This window comes from Heterocephalus glaber, unplaced genomic scaffold (genome assembly GCF_053883595.1).
Source record: "Heterocephalus glaber isolate CG9 unplaced genomic scaffold, H.glaber_assembly_v1.0 deba00000122, whole genome shotgun sequence".
In the NCBI taxonomy this organism is placed as follows: domain Eukaryota; kingdom Metazoa; phylum Chordata; class Mammalia; order Rodentia; family Bathyergidae; genus Heterocephalus; species Heterocephalus glaber.
The window spans coordinates 76,695,558-76,720,197 of NW_028258138.1; the positions used below are offsets into that span (position 1 = coordinate 76,695,558).

The 24,640-nt window shown below is 45.0% G+C and overlaps 1 protein-coding gene across 4 annotated transcripts in view; it reads left to right on the forward strand.

Moving 5' to 3' along the window:
- Positions 1-24,640, forward strand: part of Scn10a (sodium voltage-gated channel alpha subunit 10) — a 98,952-nt gene that overhangs the window by 21,279 nt on the left and 53,033 nt on the right. For 3 of the 4 annotated variants that reach the window (XM_087216497.1, XM_087216487.1, XM_087216494.1), the window contains exons 2-10: positions 2,281-2,409; positions 2,947-3,038; positions 7,272-7,460; positions 8,187-8,250; positions 13,509-13,650; positions 13,795-13,992; positions 14,617-14,787; positions 18,154-18,447; positions 21,544-21,655. In XM_087216497.1, the coding sequence (XP_087072623.1) occupies positions 2,281-2,409; positions 2,947-3,038; positions 7,272-7,460; positions 8,187-8,250; positions 13,509-13,650; positions 13,795-13,992; positions 14,617-14,787; positions 18,154-18,447; positions 21,544-21,655 (1,391 nt within the window). The remainder of the gene's footprint in view (positions 1-2,280; positions 2,410-2,946; positions 3,039-7,271; positions 7,461-8,186; positions 8,251-13,508; positions 13,651-13,794; positions 13,993-14,616; positions 14,788-18,153; positions 18,448-21,543; positions 21,656-24,640) is intronic. The other variant, XM_087216489.1, reaches the window with a different exon arrangement.

Sequence of the window (24,640 nt, forward strand, 5' to 3'; positions counted from 1 at the left end):
TTATCTCTGAACAAAACTATGAATAAATCAGTTTCAGCATACGTTCAACATATATGTGAGCGAGACATCCTTAATTACTTTTTCTCCTACTTTTCATGAAGCTAATAGTAAGAGATTTTCTTTCTTAAGGATTAATTTAAACTGTTAAAAAGATAAGTTTGTGCACTCATGTCTATAGCAAGATTGTTCACTATGGTCAAAAAGCAGAAATAACTCAAATGTCCATCAACAGATGAATCGGTAAAAAAACTGTACATACATGAGCAATAGAATATTATTCAGCCTTAAAAGTAATGAGATTTTTGACAAATGTCACAATATGAATGAATCTTGAGAAAACATGCTCTGTAAGATAAGCCAAGCATAAGCAAATCATTGTATGATTCCACTGATATAAGGTACTGAGGAGACAAAAAGTTTCCAGAGAGCAGAGAATGGGAAGCTGTTGTTTAACAGGTACCCATGTGTTTCAGGGGATGAAAAGTGCTAGAGGTAGATAGTGGTTATGGCTCTACCATATTGTAAATGCACTGCGTGTCCCTGAATTGTATACTTTCAAATGGTTAAGGTGGAAAATTTTATGTTATGTGTATTTTACCAAAATTTTTTAAAACAGGCACATTGAATTGGCACTGAAGAAGTAGCAGCCACATGGTTGGCAAGGACAGACATCACGACCCTAACTGCAGATCCTGCTTCCCAGTGGCAGCACGCACCCTACTCCCGAGCAATGGCTGGGGTGCATAGTGTGTCTCCAGATCCTGATTTGCCATTAAGGGACAGAGTGGGAACTGTGAATACACACTGATTGTGGCCAGTTAGCGTTCATGTCCTCAACCTGCGGGGCAGAGAGAGGAGGAGGAGAGACGCTGCCTCCCACACAGAATGACTCTGGCTGGCAAACAAAATAGGCTTACCTGGCGTTTTGAAAATTGGGTAAATGACCATTCAAATGAATATACGTGGTTTAGCTCAGTGATCCATTCATGATTTTGAATAGCATGGATCTTGACTTAGGGCCTAAATGTCAGGATTTCTAATGATTAAACATTGGGATTTCTTAGAAGAGTGGTGGGAATGGCTCAATACTAAGTTGGACTTCCTTCCAAAACCCAATGATTATCTTCATTCGCCAAGAAGAAAACTTTGGAAAACACATGATCATTTTAAAATTCACATCCAAATCCCAACAAGGAGAGGATGTGCCTCCCCTGGCTGCCATCTCCTGAATCGAGACATTCAACCTGCCAGCTCTCAGCTGTGCTGAGCTGGGGCCCTCGTCCTCGGGGAAACACTGAAAATAGTCTTTACAGAGAATTCTCTCCATAATTTCAGGGTCTGTGTTTGATCTGAAAAGCCGGAAATATCCATCAAAGCTTCCCAACAACCTATAATTCTGTGTTAAGATTTTCTAATTTAGAAAACAGAATGGGGTGGGGGGCGAACCAACAAAATCTGGTTGGCGCTGACAGCTCAAGCGGCTATGTAGCCAGATATAGATTTCCTCATGAACAATTATAAGCACTGTTTCTCCTCTGCAGATATGAGAAAACATTACCGTTACTCACTTTTTGCTTTAAGATGTATTTGTCCATGATTTAAAAGATCAAGCAGTTTTACAAGAATTTTAACAATCAGCAAGCAACTTACTTCCCATCTCCTTACCCTCAATCCCATCTTCCCAGTGGAAATGGCCTTTAGCTTTTTTACCTCTTTCTTCTGGTCCCTCCCTTCCCCAAATAAGATAATTGCAGTATTTTTTTATTTTTCCATTCATATGGCTTCCTACAATGGAAAAAGAAAAATTAGGATCACATACACACGTATACATGCACACACACATGCTCATTTCCTTTCACCCTAATTTCCCAGTATCACTGGAATTAGAGACGTTTGGAGACATCCCCGTAGCAGAGCCCCATCCTCTTCCACATCTTCCACCATACACAGGTTGAAAAAGGAGCCTCCAGCTTCCACAGGACAGGGAGCCCCTGGGAGCCTCATGGGATGGGAGGACCCTTGTTCCTTATTTGCCACTGCCTGCGGCCTACCTTTGAGGGCTTCTGACTGTCTCAACCCTTTCACCACCCTCCCTCTGGTGCATCTGTGTGACTGTCAGTGCTCCTCCATCTGTATCTTGTCTTCTTACCCAATCTTCCTCCTTTTGCTGCCTTGGGGAAGTCTTTTGTGCATGTCCCCTTGGACAACCACCGAAGCTCTTCTCTCCCTCCTAAGCTCCCTCCACAGCACACTTAATGTCCTTTCTGTCCTGCTACCTAGGTATGTCTTCACTGTCATTTACACCTTCGAAGCCTTGATAAAGATACTGGCAAGAGGGTTTTGTCTGAATGAGTTCGCCTACCTGCGAGATCCCTGGAACTGGCTAGACTTTAGCGTCATTACCCTGGCGTGAGTATTTCCCGTGCTTGTTTGTGTGTCCCAAGGGCTTCTGGGAGTGTCCAGGCTCCCAACCTGGTTGTGTTTCCTTGTTTCAGCCCAGCTCCTTTGTCTGCAGCTTCATGGTCTGGGGTTTTCTTGCCATGTTACTTTGGGAGTCATTCATCAGGATGAGTACCATCCCCGCAGGGACAAGTTGAAGCTGTTAACTAGCCAAAGTGGTTCAGCACTGTACCTTCCCTGTGTGAAGGTATCTCCCTGGGGAACTGTGTCTCAGATGGGTTGCCCAAGGTTGCACATATGAGCATCCATCCTTATAGATCAGAGGTCCTGGCTCACAATGCATTGTCTCAAAGGAGCCTTTAGGGAAGAGAACGTGGTGATTAAATCAGTACCTGTGTTCGTCTATGGATGGAACTGCCACAAAATTCTCAGTGCCTGCCTTGGGTCTTCCTGGGTTGGTTTACCTAAGACTGTGCTGCACACACATGTGCTGCACACATCCCTGGGGTTCTCTTCTTACAGAAACACTGACTTCCGGTTTTACAGGTATGTCGGCACGGCAACAGAACTGAAAGGATTCTCAGGCTTGAGGACATTCAGAGTTCTTAGAGCTTTAAAAACAGTTTCTGTGATCCCAGGTGAGCAGTTTTAACCAACACATTTATTTACAGAGCAAATGTTGGCTTTTACACTTAATCCCCTCCTTTGATTATCACAAAAGTCCTGTAAGGTTTGGGCCAAGGACTGTTTGTCTCTATTCAAGAGACAAAGAAACCAAGGCCCTGAGGATAGAAAACACAACACTAGGTCCTCTTCACTCATGAGAGGCACAGTGTGATGTGGAAATGGGCTGTCCTGGTCCCTAGGCCAGTGCTCTGTTCACTTACCCCATACCTCACCATAAGTAAACAACAAGAAGGTCAAGTTCTCATTTCCTGTTCTTGCTGTGAGGTTAAGGCAAGATCACCAACTGGATTCTCACTTATACTTTAACTAAAAATTTAAAATTACTCATCCACCACTAGGTTGACAGTGAGGTGGTGAAGCCAGACATGAGGTAAATTGGCCTGAAAAAGGACTCAGTGTGTCCTCCTTTTGATTTGAAGGACAGTCTCCTCTCCTCACCCTGAAAATCCCTTCCCTCATCGATTAAATAGAAGCACTAATGTCAGGGCTGAGGGGGTATCTCAGAGGGAGAGGGCTTGCCTAGCAAGTGTGAGGCCTGGGGTTTGATCCCCAGCACTACAGAAAAGAAACAAATACTATTCTAGAGTAGGGAGTCCCTTTCTACAAGTCTACGAGTCTGTGTCCTGATCTATTGGAAAAGACTGAAAACTCTTTACCAACTTCTACTAGACAAAGTTGGTATCTCTACTCTTCACTTGATCTTAGCCAAAAGGCCTGGTATCTCTACTCTTTTTTTTTTTAAATATAACCTTTTATTGGTACATTTTAGGTATACAATATAATGACATTCATCATTGGAAATTTGCACCTTTACATAATCTCTCTTGGTTCTTATATTTTCCCCCTTCCCCTGATCTCCCTTCAACCCCTCCATCCCTCCCTATTTACAGAGACTTTGTTTGCTTTTTTTCATTTTCTCACATTAATTCCATTCCCTTGTTTCCTTTCCGCTACCCCTCCCACTTCCCCTTCCCTTTTCCCCCTTTTCTTCCTATTTGACATTATCTATGATACCTTTTAGTCCTTATTTACACTTTCAGTTTCTTACACTAGAGAAACTATTCAGTATTTATACATGTGGGTCCTATTTATTTCACTTAAGAGAATGGCCTCAATGTGCATCCAGTTAGCTATAAATGTCTCTAATTTCTCATTTTTTATGGCCGAGTAGTACTCCATTTTATAAAAAAAAAAACACATATTTTCTTTATCCAGTCTCCAGTTGATGGGCATTTGGGCTGCTTCCAAGTTTTATCTATTACCATCTGTGCTGCCATGAACATGGGTGCACATATATCACTGTGGTATGATTCTTTTAATTCTTTGGGGAAGATCCCCAGCAGGGGAATAGCTGGGTCAAATGGGACTTCCAGTCCTAGTTCTTTGAGGTATCTCCATACTGATTTCCACAGTGGTTGCACCAGTTGACACTCCCACCAGCAGTGGAACAGGGTTCCTCTTTCCCCACAGCCCCACCAGCATTTGTTATTGGTTGATTTCATGATAGCAGCCATTCTTTCTGGGGTGAGGTGGAATCTCAGTGTTGTTTTCATTTGCATCTCTCGAATGACCAGTGATGTTGAACATTTTTTCATGTGTTTATTTGCCATGTCTACTTCTTTGTCAGAGAAATGTCTGTTCATTTCAGATCCCCATTTTTGGATTGGGTCTTTAAATTTGGGAGGTCTGATTTTTTTAAGATCTTTATAGATTCTAGATAGTAGACCTTTGTCTGAGGGACCACCGGTGAAAATTTTTTCCCACATTGTGGGTTGTCTCTTCACACTATTGGTGGTTTCTCTTGCTGTGCAGAAGCTTTTTAGTAAGAAGAGATCCCACTTGTTGATAGTTTGTGCTAGTTCACAGGCAACTGAGGTTTTGTTCATAAAATCTTTTCCTACACCGATGTCTTCAAGGGTTCTACCTAACCTCTGTTCCAGCCGATTCAGCATTTCTATTTTAATATTTAGATCTTTAATCCATTTTGATTTTAGTTTAGTGCATAAGTCTAGTTTTGGGGTTTTTTTGTTTTGTTTTTTTTTTGGTACCGGGGATCGAACTTGGGTCCTTGCGCTTGCAAGGCAGGCTGGGGAACCACTAAGCTAAATCCCCCGCCTATGTCTATTTTTAATCTTTGGCAAGGTGAACCCAAAAATTTCTCTAGCACCATTTATTAAAGAGGCTATCTTTCCTCCAGTGAGGGTGTTTGTCTCCTTTGTCAAAGATGAGGTGGCTGAGTGTGTCTGGCGTTGTTTCTGCATCTTCTAATCTGTTCCACTGGTCTTCAGGTCTGTTTCTTTGCCAGTACCATGGTGTTTTTATCACAGTAGCTTTATAGTATAGTTTCAAGTTGGGAGTTGTAACCCCCTGCCATGTCTCTGTTACCTAGAATTGCTTTTGCTATTCTGGGTCTCTTCTTGTTCCAAATGAATTTTTAGATTGTTTTCTTAAGGTCCATGAAGTATGCTGCTGGGATTTTGATTGGAATTGCATTGAATCTATATAGCAATTGTGGAAGTATGGCCATTTTCACTATGTTGATCCTTCCTACCCAGGAGCAAGGGATGTCTTTCCATTTTCTGATAATGATCTTCAATCTCTCTTTTCAGAGTGCTATAGTTTTCAGAGACGAGGTCTTTGATTTCTTTTGTTAGGTTGATTCCTAGGTGCTTCAGCTTTTTGGATGCTATATGGTATCTCTGCTCTCATCTCTTGTTTCCAAGACCCAGCCTGTCCTGTCTCCCTCTGAGGATCCTACCTTTACCCTCACTCTGCACACCTTGCATCAAGTTCCAGAATCCACTGTGTTTCCACTGACACTCTAAGCCCTTGCTCATCTCCCAGTCTTCAGCTGTGCACTCCTGAACATCCTTCCTCTTCTCCTTACTCATATTCATCCCCCAGGGCTCTGCTAGGATGTCACCTCCTCAAAAAGATGCTCTGGCCTTTTCCAGCTTCCTGCCCTGAGCTTCAGTTGACAGCACACCTGGGTCTAGTTCTCAGTAGATTATTTGTCCATCAAAGTGACAGATTCTCTCAGATTTTCTCCCTCTTTGCTTCAGCTACTCAGTGATTTTCATGGTTTTGTTATCAGGTAGCTCCTCCTAAAAGTAGCTCACCAATTGAACCTTACCAGGTTCAGGGTTGCTCATCTCTCCTTCTGGAGTTAGATTCTAGGTTCTTCTCCTCTTGATCAAAGAATTGATTGAAATGAACAAGAAGCACTAGCAATTTTTATTTGAAAAAAATAAAGTGAAGAGTGAGAGAGAAATTGGCCCTGCAGAGCAAGCTTGGACCAAGTAAAAGGAGAAAGAGCAAGATCACCCTGGAGAAAGCAGGGTGGGCTAACATGAAGAAAGCCATAATAGCAAGCTTTTCTAGGCATCTGTGTCCTTTTATGCTGTCCATATCTCAAGGAAATCCTCAAGAACTTCTACATACTGGTCCTGAGAGGCAGTGCTGTGATGCCACACCTCAGGCTGAGGTCTAGGTGATCCAGATAAATTCTCTTGAGAAGTCTACATGCAGGGTTTTGTTCTGCACACATATTCTGGGATCTTTGTAATTAACAGGTCATTCCTATTTCTACAGCCAGCTTTGCTGCACCCAAACCTGTGTGAGTCTCACTTTATTGCTAAGTTCATCTCTTGGCATCTTTGTGTCTCTTTCTTTTTCATTTTGTCTATCTTTTTCTATGCACAGGTGGTGAAATATTGACAAACCCCTCGCAGTTCCAAGCCTTATATCGTCCTCCCTCCCCTCCCCACACCTAGAGTGAAGTCTATGTGTCCCAAGCCTTGATCTCCATCCCAGAGCTGAGATGAGTTCAGAAAGATAGATGCAAAGTACTGGTGCGAAATGAGTAGCCTCCCAACTGGAACAGGGTGTGGAAGAGAGTAGGTACTCCACAACTTCTCTAATTGAATTGGTATGCCAGGAACCTATTAGCCTTAAGATAGTAAGAAATATATTCCCTAGATCTCAGTTGCTCATCTTTATGAGGTCAATAGGCCTGCCTGCCCCACAGGACAATCTCAAGGTTCAGATGAGAAGCTGAGGTTGGAAATGCCAGGAGTTGTAAATATTTCACACTTGTGCATAGAGAGGAGGAAGGAGGCAAGGACTCATGAGTGTGCTGTGTGGTGCCCTACCCACAGGGCAATGTTGCTGTCATCTTCCCACAGGGCTGAAGGTCATTGTGGGGGCTTTGATCCACTCGGTAAGGAAGCTGACTGATGTGACCATCCTCACTGTCTTCTGCCTGAGTGTCTTTGCCCTGGTGGGCCTGCAGCTCTTCAAGGGCAACCTCAAGAACAAATGCATCAGGAATGGCACAACTGTCCTGCAGGCCCCCAATTGTTCATCTAGAATGTGTGAGTGAAATTTCTGCCATAGAGACCAAGGTCTAGGTGGGGCCTTGGGACCATATGGACAAAGGGGAAAGGAGGGGTCCAAAGCTCTGCACTTCTGTATGGTGCTTTTTTTTTGTCATTTTGGATAATTTTTGGCTTATTTCTGTTTGTTTGGTTTTCTGTTTTGTTTGTGGTTCTTGGGTAGAACCCAGGGCCTTGTACATGCTAAGGCAAGTGCTCTACTACTGAGCTACACCCCTAGCCCCATTTTAAATTATATTTTGAGACGAAGTTTCATTAACTTGCCCATGTGTTAGCATCTTCAAATTTGCAATCCTTCTGCCTCAGCCTCCTGAGTAGCTGGGATTACAGGCATGTGCCACTGCATCCATCCAGCTAGACATGTGTTTTGATCCCTCATTCCTGTTGAAAGGCTCTTCCTGAGCTGTGTTTTACGTTTGAGTCCTTCATTTCCTGTTTTCCCAGTATTCCATTTGTAAGGAAATATGCTTTTAAATCCAGAAGCAAGTCATTCTGGCTCTACTGGATGAAGCTTAGAGCTAAGTTGCCACCCAGCTCTTCTCAGATTTGACTTATGCCTTCCACGTGGCTCCAGGCATCCACTGAGTGCCCACTGGGTGCACACAGCCCAGGGAGCTCCCCTCACTCAGGGAGAAGACCACACAGGGCATGGCTGGGAGGTGCAGAACCGACTGCGAGGCTTTTACTTAATCCATTCTTTGGCAGACGAGTATGCTACTAAGCCGGGCACTTCTGATCCCTTACTGTGTGGCAACGGAACTGGCGCAGGGTGAGTACCCCATCTGTGCCCAGCAGTCCTTCTTTCATCTTGTCCTCAGCATGTTCCAGGCAAAGACTGAGTTACTAGTGCTGAGAAAATTGTATAAATGAGTAAGTCAAGGCTTTTACCATCCTAGGACTGACAGGGTGGGAGTATGAGTTAGCTTTTGTCTTATAGCAAATCTTGAGGTCACCAAGACCCCATGAAACAGCAGCCATTTAAACAAGTCAACCATCCTGATGCTTAAACATGACCCTTTGTATAGTATTTTGGCCTGGGATCAACTGGTCATTGGATGGCAATGACTGGCTCATTCCTGCCTCTGCAGACCGTGGACAGAGGAGCTGCGAGGTGGCTGGTCTGGGATGTCTGTCTCCTCCACTCAGTTTCTCCCTCGCTGCAGTCCAGCCCCAGCCTGTTCTCTTGCAGAAACAGAGTTCCAAGAGAAATAGTGGAAATGTGTACATCCACCTGAAGTCTAGGCTTAAAACTGGCACAACATCACTCTTTTTGATTCTGTTGATCAAAGCAAGCCATGAGCCAGTCTAGATGTAAAGGGTGGAGAAATGGACTTGATTTCTCAATGGGAGGAGCTGCAAGGTCGCATTGCAGAGAGGCATGGATGCCAGGAGGGGAGGAATGGTGACTATTTTTGCAAATTATCTATTGCTGAAACTCATGTGTGTTAAATATAATTGTGTCAAATGCTCTATGTTTAATCATCACAGCTAACTTCATCCTATGGGTTTCATTATCCTTACATAAGAGAGGAAGAAAAACATGCAGAACACTGCAATTTTAAATTCTTACAGAGGTCAGGCACATAACAGCAAGTGAGTGGAGCTGGCAGAGGGAACCATGGCAACTGACAGTTCAAGCCCATCTAAGGGGACAGCCACTGGTCAGTCCAGCTTCTGGTTGCCGTGTGGAAATGTGGGTCCACTGCTTTCAACTCTTCCAACTTTAAAAGAAAGACAGGAAATTGCAACTTTTTATGTGAACTTTCGCAGCTATAAACTTGGCTACCAGTTTCCCCAAAATTTCTACACATTGTATTAGCCAAACAAAATATTTTTTCTGATTAAATTCAGCCTGTAAGCTGCCAGATTTTTATCTCTAATGCATATGCACAAAGATGCTGCACTGTGGAGAGTAAGGGCTATGCCAGAGGCTCCTCAGGCTGGGTACACCCATGAGGGGATGGTATGAAGCAAGGGAGAAGGTCAGGGACAGCTTCCTGGAGCAAGAGTCAAGGTCAGCACTCAAGGACAGACAGGATCCTTCAGTTGGGTGAACAAGAGATGCTGAGGTGGAAGCTGCTCCAGGTGGCAGAACAGAGTGTGAGACTCAGTGAAGGTGTGAGGACCCCTCAGCTCTGCCTGGTGCTTGGCCCTTAAAGGAGGCATAGGCAGAAAAGGTTCAGCCCCACATCACCCAGGTAAAGGTGAGTGGGATCTGTGTGAGACCCTGTCTTACTCAGCTCTCTGGGAAAGTAATCTCAGATATATCTGAGGAGCAGGACAAGCAGGAGAAGGTGAGCAATGTCAAGCTCTCTGGCTACTTTCTTCACCAATGCACTGGGCATCTGGGTCTTTCACTCAGGGGGAAAGTTCTGATGTTTTCATTTCTTCTAATTTAAATTTAAACCAAGGACCTCACAGTGCCTTTTTCCTATCTAGGCCGTAGCTGCAGAGCAAGTATCTTCCATGATAAAGTTGTAGGAGCTACCATTGTCCCCACCTGTCTCCCAGAGAGACAGACAAAGCACTAGAAGAGGGAACCAGGCCGGATGGCAGGGAGACACCAGCTCAGGACAGTGGCAGAGTGAGCTGTCTGGAGCCTGCTGTGAATGCCAAACCTGGGCTTGTCCTGAGAACCCCAAGCAAAGGCCCATGTGGGCCAGTGGCACTGTGGGAGGAAAGCCTAGGGTCTTGGGTAGAGAATGGGTGCTAGAAAATACCTCATTATTTTCAGCATTCTTTCTTATATGAGGTGTAATGGAAAAATATTGTAGATGTGTAAATGTTTCAAACATCTGTTATAGTAAAAGACACATTGCTATGAATGCCTCAATATCCCCCCTTGCTTCCATTACACATTGTTCTTGCCACTTTGTGAAGCAGTTCTGGATGTTCTCTTTCATGAGTGTCTTCTGATGTGTTCTTGTGATTGCCTCAATGTCCTGAATTGGCTCAAAACATTCACCTCTCTCAGTCATTTTGATTTTGGGGAAGAGCCAGAAATTACACGGTGCCAGAGCCAGTGGATAAGGTAGAAGAGAATATGCTCTAGTGTCTTACAAACCTGGCTTTCCACTGGATGGCACTTGGCAGCAGCATTCACTATGTTTTATCACACTGTTAGTGCTTGTGTCTAGATGTCCCCCCAAAGCCTCATTCAAATGAGGTGGGGGTTTTTTGGAGGCAGCTGCATCTAGAATGTGTAACACTGGAATTGATTCATGGTACAGCGCTAGGCTCAAGGGTATTAGGATTGAGAGTGTGAGTGCTACCCACCCTAAGTAGTCTGGATTCCAATAGAAGGGGCAGGAAGATTCTGTTAAGGCCCCTTGTTGCTTTTGCAGTCTTCTACCATCATGAACTGTTGCCCCTCTGCCATGTTCCACTCTGCCTTGGAGCCAGCTGATTATGGACTGAAGCTTCTACAAACTGTGAGCTAAATTGTAAGACCGAGGGCCTTACCAAACGCTCCGAGGAGCTGACTAGTGAAGCGCACCCAGGAATCCCAGCGGTGCCTTCAGAATGTAAGACCAAGAGCCTTACCAAACGCTCCAAGGAGCTGACTACAGTGAAGAACACCCGGGAAGGAACACACCAGCCAAGCTGGGAAACAGACCTTTATTAGTCTGGCCAGGCGGCACTCCCAAAGCAAAATAGCTTAGAGAGGCAACTGGCTCAGAACCCGAGGCTGTTTTTATAGGGGGTTGAGGGGGAAGTTAACATATTAAAGAAAAGGGGACAAGGGTTAGTGGTCGACTGTCACATATTGATGGTTAGCAGACATCTGCAGCTTGTTCTAACAATTGTGGTGCCTGGAATATCAGTTCCGGATAAACAAAGAGTTGAGTAGTTTACTCTGGGACTCTAGGTCGGTTACAGATCCCTATCTAGCATCTCTAGACTAACAAACATCTCCATCCATTAACTCACATTTTAATCACAATGGGGCTGGAGAAAAAGGAGCAAAGGTTATGCAGTCCCACAAAATGAACCTTTCCTCCTTTAACTTTGGGTGTCGGATATTTTGTCTCAGCAGCAAGAGAAAAGTAACTAAGACACACATCTTGCAGACATTCAAAAAAGGACTTCCAGAACTGCTTCAGAAAGTGGCAAGAATGATGGGATAAGTGTGTTTGAAGTGAGGGGGAGTATTCTGAGGAGGATTCATGGCAATGTATCTTTTACTGTGGCAATATTTTTTAATTTAAACATTCACTAAATACCTTGACTGTTGGGAGCAATGTTACATAATTCTAGGAAAAATCATTTGAGTAGGCCTAGTTCTCCTGCCTACAGCCCAGCTAGGACATTCCAGACATAATTGCATTTTGGCCTCTGGTCACAACTGAGACCTGAGGGATCCCCCCACCCCCCCATCCTGCAATCTCCGGGACAAGACCACACCTTCGGTAGACGCCAGGGAGGAATCAAATCTTCATCTGCATAATTCCTCATTGTTCTTAGGGTTCCACTGCCCCCCAGGTTTTTGTTACACCTTGTTTATCCCAATGTGAAGTACGGAACTCTTTTTCACTTGTTACATCTGTTTCTCCTGATGTACTGAATAAAAGGTGCTGCAAGCTAGGGGGCTTTTGTCTTTGCTGCCCAGAGCAGCACTGATCAGACCCAAAGCTCAGCTTCTTCTCAGTCTCATTTTTCTACCTTTCCTGTAATTCGCCATGTGCTGCCGTGGCTCGCAGGAGACCAGGACTCACTGCAGAGGTTCTGGTAACGTCCCCTTCCCCTGTCTCCTACACTTGACCACCCCTTGTAGGTCACTCCAGCACCTCCTTCTGGTAGCTGCCAAGGCTAAGAATAACAGGAATTTTAATTTGTGCTTTATATGTAATATTTGCTATGTCGAGGGCACTGTGCAAGAGACTGCACCATGATCTTATTTAGTCCTTGGAGTTCTGACTGTTGACACATTGGACAGTTAGCTGTGTGTGATGGCTAAGGTGGGCTTCGATGGAAAATGCAGAAAACCTACAGAGAATGGGTCAACTAGCTCCTTGGGAGAGCAAACAAAGACACTGCCTTTGAATGTGGGTCTGCAGAGTAAGAGAGCTTGCAGCTCTCCAGTCAAGGTGGAGGTAGAATTGGAATTGATTGTCACTAATTCATCAGTGCTCTGGCCAACCTCTGGTTCCGACGTTGTGTGTTCACATGAATGTCTGGGATAAGGGAAATCCCAGAGGCTCGTGTGAGGGGATGACTCCTGGGAGTAAGAGAATCCTTATCTTCACACAAGGCCTTGCTGTTTCCCTGACCAGGCCACCCACATGCCCCGAGCCAGGGGTTCGCCTTGGCATCACCCTAGCCCCTTATTATGAAAGACAGTGAGGAGTCCAACATTCCCAGCCATCTTACCCGGCTTCCTGCATTCCCCAGTCCAAGGAGGCAGCAGGGCTGACTCAAGAGTCAGGTTACTTGATGGTTGTATTTCCCCTTTTTGATGAATACGATAGCACCTGTATGGTTTTAGCTACTGACTTCTCTCTGAATCCCAGCTTCCTCATCTGTAAAGAAGGCTCATTGAGATAATTAAAGTATTAGTAAAGCACTTAGGAGAGGGAGAGGGACACAGCAAGTGCTTGGTAAGGGGAAATTGTCACATCATTGTCACCTCAGTGAATTTGACTAATACACTTACTTTTTGGATAGACAACTCTGCAGATGATAACAATAGGCTCACAATTTAAATCCTCTTTATTGTTGCCGACTGTCCTTTTCTTGGTGTGAACTGGCAAAGAGTTCGACAGCTTATAGGATCATGTCTGGGCAGTTACCTGGCTACTGCTCCGGACATAAAATTCTGCAGTAAAGAATTATCATCCCCATTTTGTGGATGAGAGAAACTGAGCCCTAGAGAGACTAAGTGCCCAAGATCATTTAGCTAATAAGAAGAAAACCAGGCCTTGAACTCTGATAGCTGGCTTCAAACCGTGTGGTTTTCCTGCAACCCCGAGCAGGAGATAAGAGATAAGCAGGGGGGCACAATCATGGCCTTCTTTGTTCTTGCTTCAGCCTGTGCCCTGATGGTTATGTCTGCCTCAAAACCTGTGACAACCCAGACTTTAACTACACCAGCTTTGATTCCTTTGCTTGGGCTTTCCTCTCCCTGTTCCGCCTCATGACGCAGGACTCCTGGGAACGCCTCTACCAGCAGGTATTGATCTGCATGTCCCCAACCGACCTGGCTGGAGCCTGGTGGTCAGCTGCATGGATGTGCTTTTACTGGAGGATCCTGACTTAACCTCAGGGGCCTATGTGCTCTGAGTACAGGTCTCTCTCCTTTCTCTTGAATCTTCAGACCCTCAGGGCCTCCGGAAAAATGTACATGGTCTTTTTCGTGATTGTCATCTTCCTGGGATCCTTCTACCTGGTCAACTTGATCCTGGCTGTGGTCACCATGGCGTACGAAGAGCAGAACCAGGCCACCATTGCTGAAATTGAAGCAAAGGAGAAGAAGTTCCAGGAGGCCCTGGAGATGCTCCGGAAGGAGCAAGAGGTTTGTGAGTGGCAAAAGCCTTGGGAAACGGATGGCTCACCTTAAAACAGAACACTGACTTAGAATCATCCAGCTTCATTTAGGTTAAGGATGCCATTCTAGGGAGCTGAGGAGGATACATTTCACCTCAGGGTCTTTGGTCAGGTTTCTCTTAAAGAGAGGACCTGAGAGAAGACTCTTATACAAGTAATTTTTTCAGAGAGTCTTCTGGGGAGAGGGGAGTGAAGGAAGCAGGGAGTAGAACTAAACAGTGACCAGTGACGTCACAGCTGAGCACCTGGGGAGCACTGGAGCAAGAGTCTGCCCTACCTCAAGGCAAGAGGACCAGTCTTTTACACTCCTCACCTGCCCTAGGGGCAGGCAGCTGAAAGAAACTCTCTCCACTTGCAAGTGAGACCATTAGCAGCTGGGGAGCAGTGTATAGCTCTGTAACTGGACTTGGTGAGGCTCCAGGAGTCTAGGACAGGTGAAGAGTGTGACCCGGGGATCACTGTTCCTGCCATATCCTCTTCCCAGCACCACTCATGTGCTGATCCTGAACTTTCTGTGTCCCAGCTTCCCCTGTCCTGTGACACTGAGGTCTGGGAGACACATTCATACTCTGCCACTGTTCGCTCCCCTCAGGTCCTGGCAGCGCTGGGGATGGACACAGCCTCTCTGCATTCCCACAGTGGGTCCCCATTAGCCTCTAAAAGTGCTGGTGAGAGAAGGCATGGAATGAAGTCAAGAGTGTCAGAGGGCTCCACTGAAGATAGCAAATCACCCCAGTCAGAGCCTTACAACCAGCGCAGGATGGTAAGGGCTCAGGTTTGTGCTCTAAAGCTCACTACCTGTGCAGAGCTGTGGATGGTGGGTTGAAGTGGGAAGAAGTTTGTAGAGGAAGAGAGCTGGAGGCACAGAGGTGAGGAAGATGCTTTAGTCAGCCAGTCCCCCACCCCAATCGTGGCCTAAACTGGGTTGGGGCATTGTGGATGGGGAAAAAAGGGTCAATTATACGGGCCTTTCTAGGGCAGAAGGGACCGACAAGATTGGGATTGCGGAATGTGGAAAAAGGAAAGACAAGTCCAAAATGACTCCCAGTTTCAGGATGAGGCCCTTGGATGGGTGGTGATTCTGAGACGGGAGCAGTAGAGGAAGAACCCAGTTTGCGGGGGAGGTGAAAGCTGTATTGTATGTGCCAATCCTGTGCCCATCAGTGGTCAGCTTCCCTTGGATGCACGGCTGGGCAGGTCTGGAGCTGGGGGTGGGGCTTCTCTGTCTTGGTCCTAAAGTCGCCACAGACACTCTAACCTCATGCCTCTGGCCCTGCAGCTCAACTGTCACCTGCTCTTGGCACTGAAGATCCCAGTGCCCATCTGTGTGACACAATCCGGCCTGGGGTGGCTTCAACACCTCACCTTAGACCCTGTAGCACTTCTGCCCATCATAGCTTTCTACCTCCCACACCAATATTCCCTCACCAAATCTCCTCCCACCCCTCACCCCTGAAATTACTGTGCGCACTAAATATTCCCTTTCCATAGGCCTGAAAGGGTCACTCCCACACTAACATTGTGGAAAGGGGTGGACATGGCTGTTGCTCAGGCTTCCTGTGCTCACATGAAGGAAGTTCTCCATGTTGACAATGCCATCTTTCCAGCCCTCAGATTTATGTGTGCTTGTACACGCACAAATACATGTACAAGTACCCTGGGCTCAGTGACATACCCACAAGGGAGAATTCATCTGCGTCTGTGCCCTTCTCTTCCTTGCTCTGTCTCTCTCAAACAGCACCTGACACGCACAGGGCACAGTCCAGATGATGTTTCAAAGGGAGTTTGGCTAGGGCTCTGACAATCACAGAACAGCTGAATCATGGCTACCATGCCAATGTCAATGACACTTGAATTGGGCTTTAATTTCCCCCATTCAGTCAGCCCCTCACAGATTAGCATCTGGATGTCCAAAAATTGTTTGGTTTCTGTCCTTATCTCTCCAGTTAAACTTACCTGCAAAGGAAAAAGAAAAGGAACTGTGTCTTGTTCATTCAACATTAGTAGGTGCTTGACATAGAGAGAGGACCAAAACTTGGCCTCTTTCCCAAGGACTTTTATTTGTGTGGGGAAGGCAGACATAAAAACAAGTCATACATTAAATGCTACATTAGAGACACATACATAGTGTTCTAGAAATTGCTGAGGAAAATCCATTCTTATGACAATGAGTGGGTATGACAATGAGGAAAGGCTTCCTAGAGGAGGGAAACACTGAAGTGAAAAGTGAAGAGTACTGAGATAGTGGTCCTCCAGTAGTTGAAGACTTGGAATGAGTTTGGGGAGGGGCATTTTCCAGCCAGAAAAAAAAAAAAGAATATGCATATGAAAAGACAGGGAGACACCATTTGAGCACTGTAACACTAGCTAGCCAACTGCGGTCCGTTCAAGACTTCCCTTTCTCTTTCCTCAGGCATGTGCATCCAGTAAACTGACCTTAGACAGTTTTTATATAAAGCCACTTTCTGACTGGCAACAGTGAGATGAAATTTGGGGTAAAACATTGGAGAGACATAGCAGATGTTTCCAGGAACCCACAGGAGAACAGTTGGCTGCTTGCATGATACCTTTTAAGGCAATTCTACTGCTTGGCCTGCAGGTCACTGCCCACCATTTGTCAAATAGATTAATTCTGACATAAATGGTGGCCAAGCAGGCACTGGCTGTCAAATGTGGAACCTGAATGTACTTCTTAGTTTTCTCATTGGTTTGCTTGGTGCCTAAGTACAAAGAACTCAGACTTCCCATCTTTCATAAAGATTTGCCAATTCTCCTCCTTTCCTTCAAAAGTGGAAAGGGTTCATGGATTTTTATGGGTTCTGTGATCCTTGGGTATGTATTTTAGGCAAAGAATGTTGTGTTTATAATGCTACGTTTGCAATGATGGCTGCTAGTTAGGATTGGCTTCCAAATCATCAAGAAAAGAAACTTCAGTTTGGGGGAATAAGGGGAGAAGTGGGAAGGATTCTGACAAAGCACCCCACTTTATCAGTTTAGTAAATAAAAGAAATTAAAGTGGAATTAAAGATGGGAGGAGCCAAGCAGTTTGGTAGGGAGTCAGTGTTTAGATTTTAGAAATGCTATTTATGACCTGAGGATGGGGTTGGCGGTGTGTTATGGTTAGGTTCCCACACTGGCCATGAGAACTAGCTAACCCCACACACTAACTCTCTGGGGACTCTGAGCCTGTGAATTAGCTCTTTTCCTCTGGAGTCTGTAAGCCACACACTTCTCTCAGCGGAAGATTTTGATGGGAAATGTTTATTGATTTGGAAGAGTGGCATTTTTCTTCCAGGAAATTAGGCTGCAACTCTTCCTTTAATCTCCCCATTGTTGACTGTTCAAAGCTTGTCTCAAGGGGTCCTGGAGACTCATTACACTATAAAGCTCTTGTCTCCTCTGCCACACAAACTCTCAGCTCATACAGCCTGGAGCTAATGAACTGTACAACTTCATTTTCAGACAAGAAAGTGCACTTGTTCATTCAACAACCACTTTCCAGGCATGGCCCAGTCCTGGTGTACACAGCACACACCGTCTCCTCAGTCACAGTTTTGCATGTAAAGAACTTACGACAACATTGTCGGGCCTGTGGCCAAAAGCTGGTGGCACCTGACTCACCTAGCAACAAGCTTGTCCTCTGATGTGTTCTCGGCCCTGATGGCCTATCTGCTACTCTTCAGGGCCCTGCAATCTCCCTTCTCTCTTCATGTTTCCTCAAGTCTGTCTAGCATACCCCTTTTTGTCCTCTTACCTCCCTATGTCTACCTAGAATACACTTTAAATCTGTGCCTTTGTTGGGCCGGGGATTTAGCTCAATGGCACTGCACCTGCCTGACAAGCCCAAGGTCCTGAGTTCAATCCCTGGTATCAGGGGAAAAAAAAAAACAACTAAAGGGCTGGAGATTTAGCTCAGTGATTCCAGTGCCTGCCTCACAAGTGCAAGGTCTCAAGTTTGATCCCTGGTACCAAGAAAAGAAAAACTAAATAAATCTGTGCCTTTGTTTAGCTACCTGAAGGTCATGAGAATAAGGGAGTGGAAGTAGGAGTGGGTGAAGTGTGCTTTGTATTTGCTGGAGAACAAGCTTCCATCCTGCCTCCTTTCCTGTTCATTTGGGGCAATGCCCAGTCTTTCCTAGGCCTTACTTCCGGGAGACGCCGTGCCAGCCATGGTAGTGTATTCCACTTCCGAGCCCCTGGCCGAGATGTCTCATTCCCTGATGGGATCACAGATGATGGAGTCTTTCATGGAGACCACGAAAGCCATCGGGACTCCCTGATGCTGGGCAGGAGTGCTAGACAGCAAGGCCCCTTCCTCAGGAGCCCACTGCCTCAGCCCCCTAACCCTGGCTCCCAGCATGGAGAAGAGGGACCCCCCACACTGCCCACTGTGGAGCTTCCCCCTGGAGCCACTGAAGTCTCGGTGAGTTTGTGCATGCGCTGGACTCTTTCCGGCTGTCTTCCAGCCAGAGGACTTCAGCCAAGAAGCCCTAAGCATCAGCAATTTAACTGTCATTCTGTCCAGTGCTTCCCATTCAATTCTCATTTTACAGTCAGGACAATTGAGTTTACAGAGGTAAACAGGTTTCCTGGTTTACTCTGCAGAACAGTGATACAGATTATTTTCCATTTGACCTCAAATTTTCTCAGTGTTTCTCTGTCTTGCTCAGTCAGCATCACAACTTTGAGGATAGCTCCATGTGGTCCCTCTATGAATGTGAGAAAAACTGAGAGTTCTTCTCTAAGCCTACGGTTCTGCTACTTGAAGCTTGGCAAGTGGGAAATTTTCTGGGAGATATTCAGGATAGATATTATTATTAGAGGTGGCATATCCCTTGCTTTACTCATAGATGAAATAACTTGCCAAAATTCACAAATTAGGCAAGAGTGACTGACTGTCTAGCACTCATTAATAGAATAATTAGAGTCAATGGCAAATTGGGGATTCCTCATTGCACTGGGAGCTGTGATTTACTTTTAAATATCCCTCCAGTTTCAGTAATGATGTTTTTAGTGCTTTTCATTTGCCCTCTCTAGCTAGCCAGCAATAAAGAGCAATTTGCAAACAGACTTGCAAAGAGACCGTTGTATGGTTCCACTGACTCAGATAAATCCTACAGAGTTGTGTTAGCTCAGTCTGATTGGAAGCCATGTGATTCAGGGTCCCAGGAAGAAACAAATTTTCCAATCCAATGGGCAAATAATAAAGAGTTTAGTACAGTGGTACTGCGGTTCACGAACGCTTTGTTTGTAAACAGAAGCATTTGGCAAAATTTTGTTTGTTTGTTTTGCAAACACTGAATCAAGTGACAAACATGACCATGGCCATTTTCCCCACACAAACAAATATGGCCATCTTTTCCAAAATCATAGAACAAATTGAGTTCATGAACACAAACACAAATATGGCCATCTTTTCCAAAATCATAGAACAAATTAAGTTCATGAACTGAGGTTCCTCTGTATTTACAAAAGTGTAGGTGAGCCTCAGGGAATACATAAGGGACAGTGAGGCATCTAAGTCCAGCAAGAGTAGGGAGAGATTACCTGTCTGTGCTGAGAAAGTGAAGGAAAAAACGTGTGTCAAGGACCGTGGCTGTGTGTCAGATGGAGGCTGCCCAATAGAACCTTCGATCTTAGCTAGGGGATCACAGCTGCTACCCAGCCATAGCTCAGCAAGGAAAAGCCAGGGGACATATATCTGACTACCTCTCTTCCCATTCTCCAGAGTCCTGTTTGTGCCTACCACTGGTCAGAGGAAGAGGGTGAGGCAGGTCCCCTCCCTGACACTAGCAAGTCAGAGAAGTGGAGAGTAGGTCTCCAGGACAAACAGCATCACCAAGACATGGTCCTGATGGCAAAGCCAGCCTGCAGAGCTCTCTGAGAGGAGCCTTAGAACTCTAGAAAATGCCTCACTGCAGGTGTTCTGTACCTCTCTTCTGGTGGCCTCTAGGCCACTCTCCCATTGCTGAAACAAAATACCCAACACCCTCAATCTAAGAAAGAAAGGTTTGTTTTGTCTCGTGGTTTCAGAGTATTCAGTCCACAGCTGACTGGCTCCAAGGCAGCAATAGCATGGTTCAAGAGCCTGGTGGGAGAAAAGTGCTCAGCCCACAGTAGCCAGGAAGAGAAGGGAGGAGCCAGGGACAGGGATTCTAATACATTAGAGGGTTAAATGAAACAATAATATACCTACATTTATGTACATATCTGACACATGAGATTTAATAGTAGGCACTAGTATCCTATGCTGAGTCCTCCAGATTGGAAACTTTCTAAACTTTGTATTTATTAAGTGTTCACTATATACTCATGAGCTGCACCTATAGCAAGTGCTTAATAAACGCTTGTTGAATTTAAACTCTTGATGATTTGTGCAGTGCTCAGTAAACTTCTGTGGGCTTTGGACTCCCCAACTCTAGAGTGTGGGTACAATTATAATGATGGGCCTGGTGTACACCCCAGATAGAACTTTCACGAAGGTCCACAAAAGGAAGGACCAAAAGATTGTGTTAGATGATGTTACAGTCTATCCAAGCTCCGAGAGCAGAATACCACGGACTGAGTGACTAATAAACAGAAACTTATTTCTCCCAGCTTTAAAAGTTAGGAGTTTCAAGACTAAGTCACCTGCAGATTTGGTGTCTAATGAGGGCCTTCCTCTGGATTCATAAATGTGCTCTCTCATAATGAGAGAAGTGAGGGAGCTCTCTGGCTTTCTTTATAATGTCACCAATCCCATTCACAAGGGCCCCATCTTCATGCTTACTCTTCTCCTGAAGGCCTCTTATCCTAACACAACTTCAATGAGGATCAGGGTTTCAACATATGAATACAGGGGGAGGGGTGAAAACATTTACTCTGTTACAGATAATTAACAGCTGGATGATCAAGACACACACCTGTGACCAAGAAAGCAGGGGTGTGGAATTGGACCTGGCTGTGTGCTGGGGAGGAAGGGGGCTATTGACAGGGAAGTCAGGAAACCTCATGGTGGAGATGTTCTAGGCAAAGATTCCATGCCCCAAGAGGAAGTCTAAAAACTCAGTCTCCATAGCTCCTATCGCTCCCTTTGGTAGAGACTTCAGAGACCTCTGAGGCAGCTCTGTCACCATCCTAATGCCCAGGTCCTGTCCTAGGGGAGGAGTTTGCAGAGCCTCAGGTGAGTCCTGCCACCAAATTAACCTCTCGCCTGGGCACTGGTTCCATCTCAACTCTGCCGGGCCCTCACACCTGCACTCAAGCAACAGCCCTGTTTCTCCATGCCTGAGGGAGAGGATCGTGGCTTCTCTGGGTAGCTCATAGCCATGTGAGCCTGGCCACTAAAAGGCTGAGTAGGGTCGGGGATTTAGCTCAGTGGTTTCGCCATCTGCTGCACAAGCGCAAGGACCCGAGTTCGATCCCCTAACCAAAAAAAGAAAGAAAATAAATAAAAATAAAAATAAAAGGCTGAGTGATTTGTCTTTGCCACTGAAGGCTTCAGCTTGGGGGAGCATCCTGACTGCTTGTCTCTTCATAGGCATTTGATTCGGGACAAAGGAAGTCTTTCTTGTCAACAGAATACTTGAATGAACCCTTCCGAGCCCAGAGAGCAATGAGTGTCGTCAGTATCATGACTTCCGTCATCGAGGGTAAGTGCGGCTCCCTGGAACATCCATCCACTGTGCTGCAATTCATCTAGCCTTCGTCAAAGGTCCCTTCTCTGTCCTGATATCCTAACTCCTCCTTCTTCTTATGCTCAAATCCCCACCATCATCCCTTACCAATGTGTTTCTTTCACATGCACACTTTCTTCAAAAACAGACAATCCAATGTCCTAGTCTGTGTCTCACTCAAATTAGCATCTGATTCATATGTATCCACAGCACTGTATTTTTTTAAATTCTTTTATTGGTACATTTTAGGTATACAGTGTGTTTACATTTATCATTCGGTGCTTGTACCTGTACATGATGAATCTTTGTTCTTATTTTTTCCCCATTACCTGTGTGTCCTTCACCCCTCCACCCTTCCCTATTTACATAGATTTCATTTCCAATTTTCTTTCTTTTCTCGTAATTTTTCCTTTCCCTTCTTCTCTTTCCCCTTCCCCTTCCACCACCCCTGCACCTTTGGACTTTTCCTGTTTCAAATTATCAATTATTCATTTTAATCATTTTAATCCTTATTTACACTTTCAGTTTCTCACACTAGAGAAACTATTCAGTATTTACACGTGTGTCCTATTTACTTCACTTAAGAGGATGGCCTCTATATGCATCCATTTAGCTATAAATGTCTCTAGTTTCTCATTCTTTATGGCTAAGTAGTACTCCATTTTATATATAAAAAAAAACCACATCTTCTTTATCCAGTTTCCAGCTGATGGGCACTTGGGCTGTTTCCAAGCTTTAGCTATTACAAACTGTGCCACTATGAACATGGGTGCACATATATTGTTGTGATATAATTCTTTTAATTCTTTGGGGAAGATCCCCAGCAGGGGAATAGCTACAAATTTAATGTGCAAGAATGAGTCAGAAATGGACAAAACATGAATCCCCAGTGCATCCCAATGTCAGTAAACCCAAAAAAGGTCCTGGGGTGAAGAAGAGGCAATGGTTTGGCACCTAAGAACACAGAGCTGAAGCCCAACACCTGGATTTGCTTCCTGACTCTGCCACATGTGGTAAACAGTATGATCCCAGATCTCTATCAACTTCTCTATACCTCAGTTTCCTCAGCAGTAAAATAGTGCAAATATACTTATCTTCCTAGTGTTTGTGAGGATTAAATAAGTTAGTTTAGCACACAGTACATACTCATCAGATGTGGCCATTATTACCTTGAGGTTGTGAACTCTATGAGGGCAGAGATAGACGTGTCTGCTTTCCTTATAGTGAGATCTTTAGTACTCAGACAAGCAGTGCACAGTGCATAGTAGACACTGGACAAATCATGATTGAATTAATGGTGGATGAATATGGCACAAAAAATGTGATATCTGAGAGTGATGTTAATTGATATTGACCTGAACTGGTTGACAAAAATAAAATAAGGACTAGTCAGTCATTCATCTTAGGGTAGGACAGACCTCCCTCAAGGAAGATGCTGTGAGAGTAGACTAGGAAAAGCAGGAGAAGCAGGAACATTTTTAAGAAAATCTGGGCAAAGGCAACCATAGGTGAAGTCATAGTTTTGGAGCACAGGGCACATAGTTTTCTTTGGTTGGATGTTATGTCCCTTAGAGCCCTGGGATACATGAAATATGCTCTGTGCTGTCAGAGTCATGATAGAATTTGCAAAGACCAACTCTTTTGTAGTTATTGTGCCTGAGCATGTTGCCTGAGTCAGTAGGAGTTTGGCAATCCACACAGTTCAAGGCGTAGGAACCCTCTACACTTGCCATACTGAGATTTGATGATTGTCCAAATCAGAAAACCAGGAGAGGCTCACTGAAGGGAGTACAGCTACCCTCACACTTGGTAGAGGAGAAAAACAGAAGAAGCGATTAGTGGGATTCGAGTGTCCTGAAGGAGAAGTACAGGATGCTAAGAGGAATGTGGTAAGTTCAGCCTGGGGTCAGGGAAGTATCCCAGGTAGGAAGCCTCTGAAACAGAAATGGAGAAACCTGATGTCACTGGAACATAGAGGAGAGAGAAGAGGAGCACAAAATAAGGAGAAAGAAATGGACGGGGGCCGACTCCACAAGACCTCCTGGACCATATTAAAGCTATTGGGCTTCATCCTATGAGCACTGAGATGCCACTAAAGGGTTGGAGGCAAGGGAGCTACATTTGCATTTCATAAAGGTTACTCTGAATGCTTGTAGAGAACAGAATTAGGAGGGGAAGTATGTTGGCAGGGAAACAAATTAGGAGGAACCAGGAGAGAGATGGCAGTGCTTAAACTCTGGGATAATGGCAGCTAGAATGACAGAAAATGGAAGGATTTCTGATCGGTCTAAGGCACATAAAATTCAGGGCCTGATGGTGCCCAGTTCTGGATAATCAATGGGAGGGATACTGGTGCAAGGGAGCACTTTTGAGGAGCAGGCACTTCACTGGGGGAAGATGAAAAGGGCCAAAGATCAGGAGTTGAGTCTGAGATGTGCTGGGTGTCGGGTGTCCTTGGAACATTCAGGAACATCCGGTTCTAGAACTTAGAGGAGGAGGATGGCCTAGAGATGCATATTTGATAGCAATTTAAAGATACATGGTAATTTTGAACAGATGAAAGGGATAAGGTAATGTAGAGGAGACCAGGTAAGAAGAAACATAGGCCCAGAACAGAGTTCTGAGAAACCACAGTGTTTAACGGTTGAGTGAAAGAGATAGAGCCAATGGAAAACTCTGAGAAGCAAGGTGTGAATATGGGAGAGAACCTTGAAGAATATGATGCAGAGCCAAGAATTTAAATTCCATCAGAAAGAACACAAAAGTCAGCAGTGGCAATGCTACAGAAAGGTCAGGTCAAGTTAAGCCTGAGAAACATCCAGGGACTTCAGTCACATGGATGTCTTTGGTGATCTGAGCCAAAATGAGTAGCAGAACAGGAGAGGCCATATTGAAAGGCCCTGAAGGATAAACGAGAGGTGAGAAAATGGAGAACCATGTGCAACACCTTTTTGAACACCT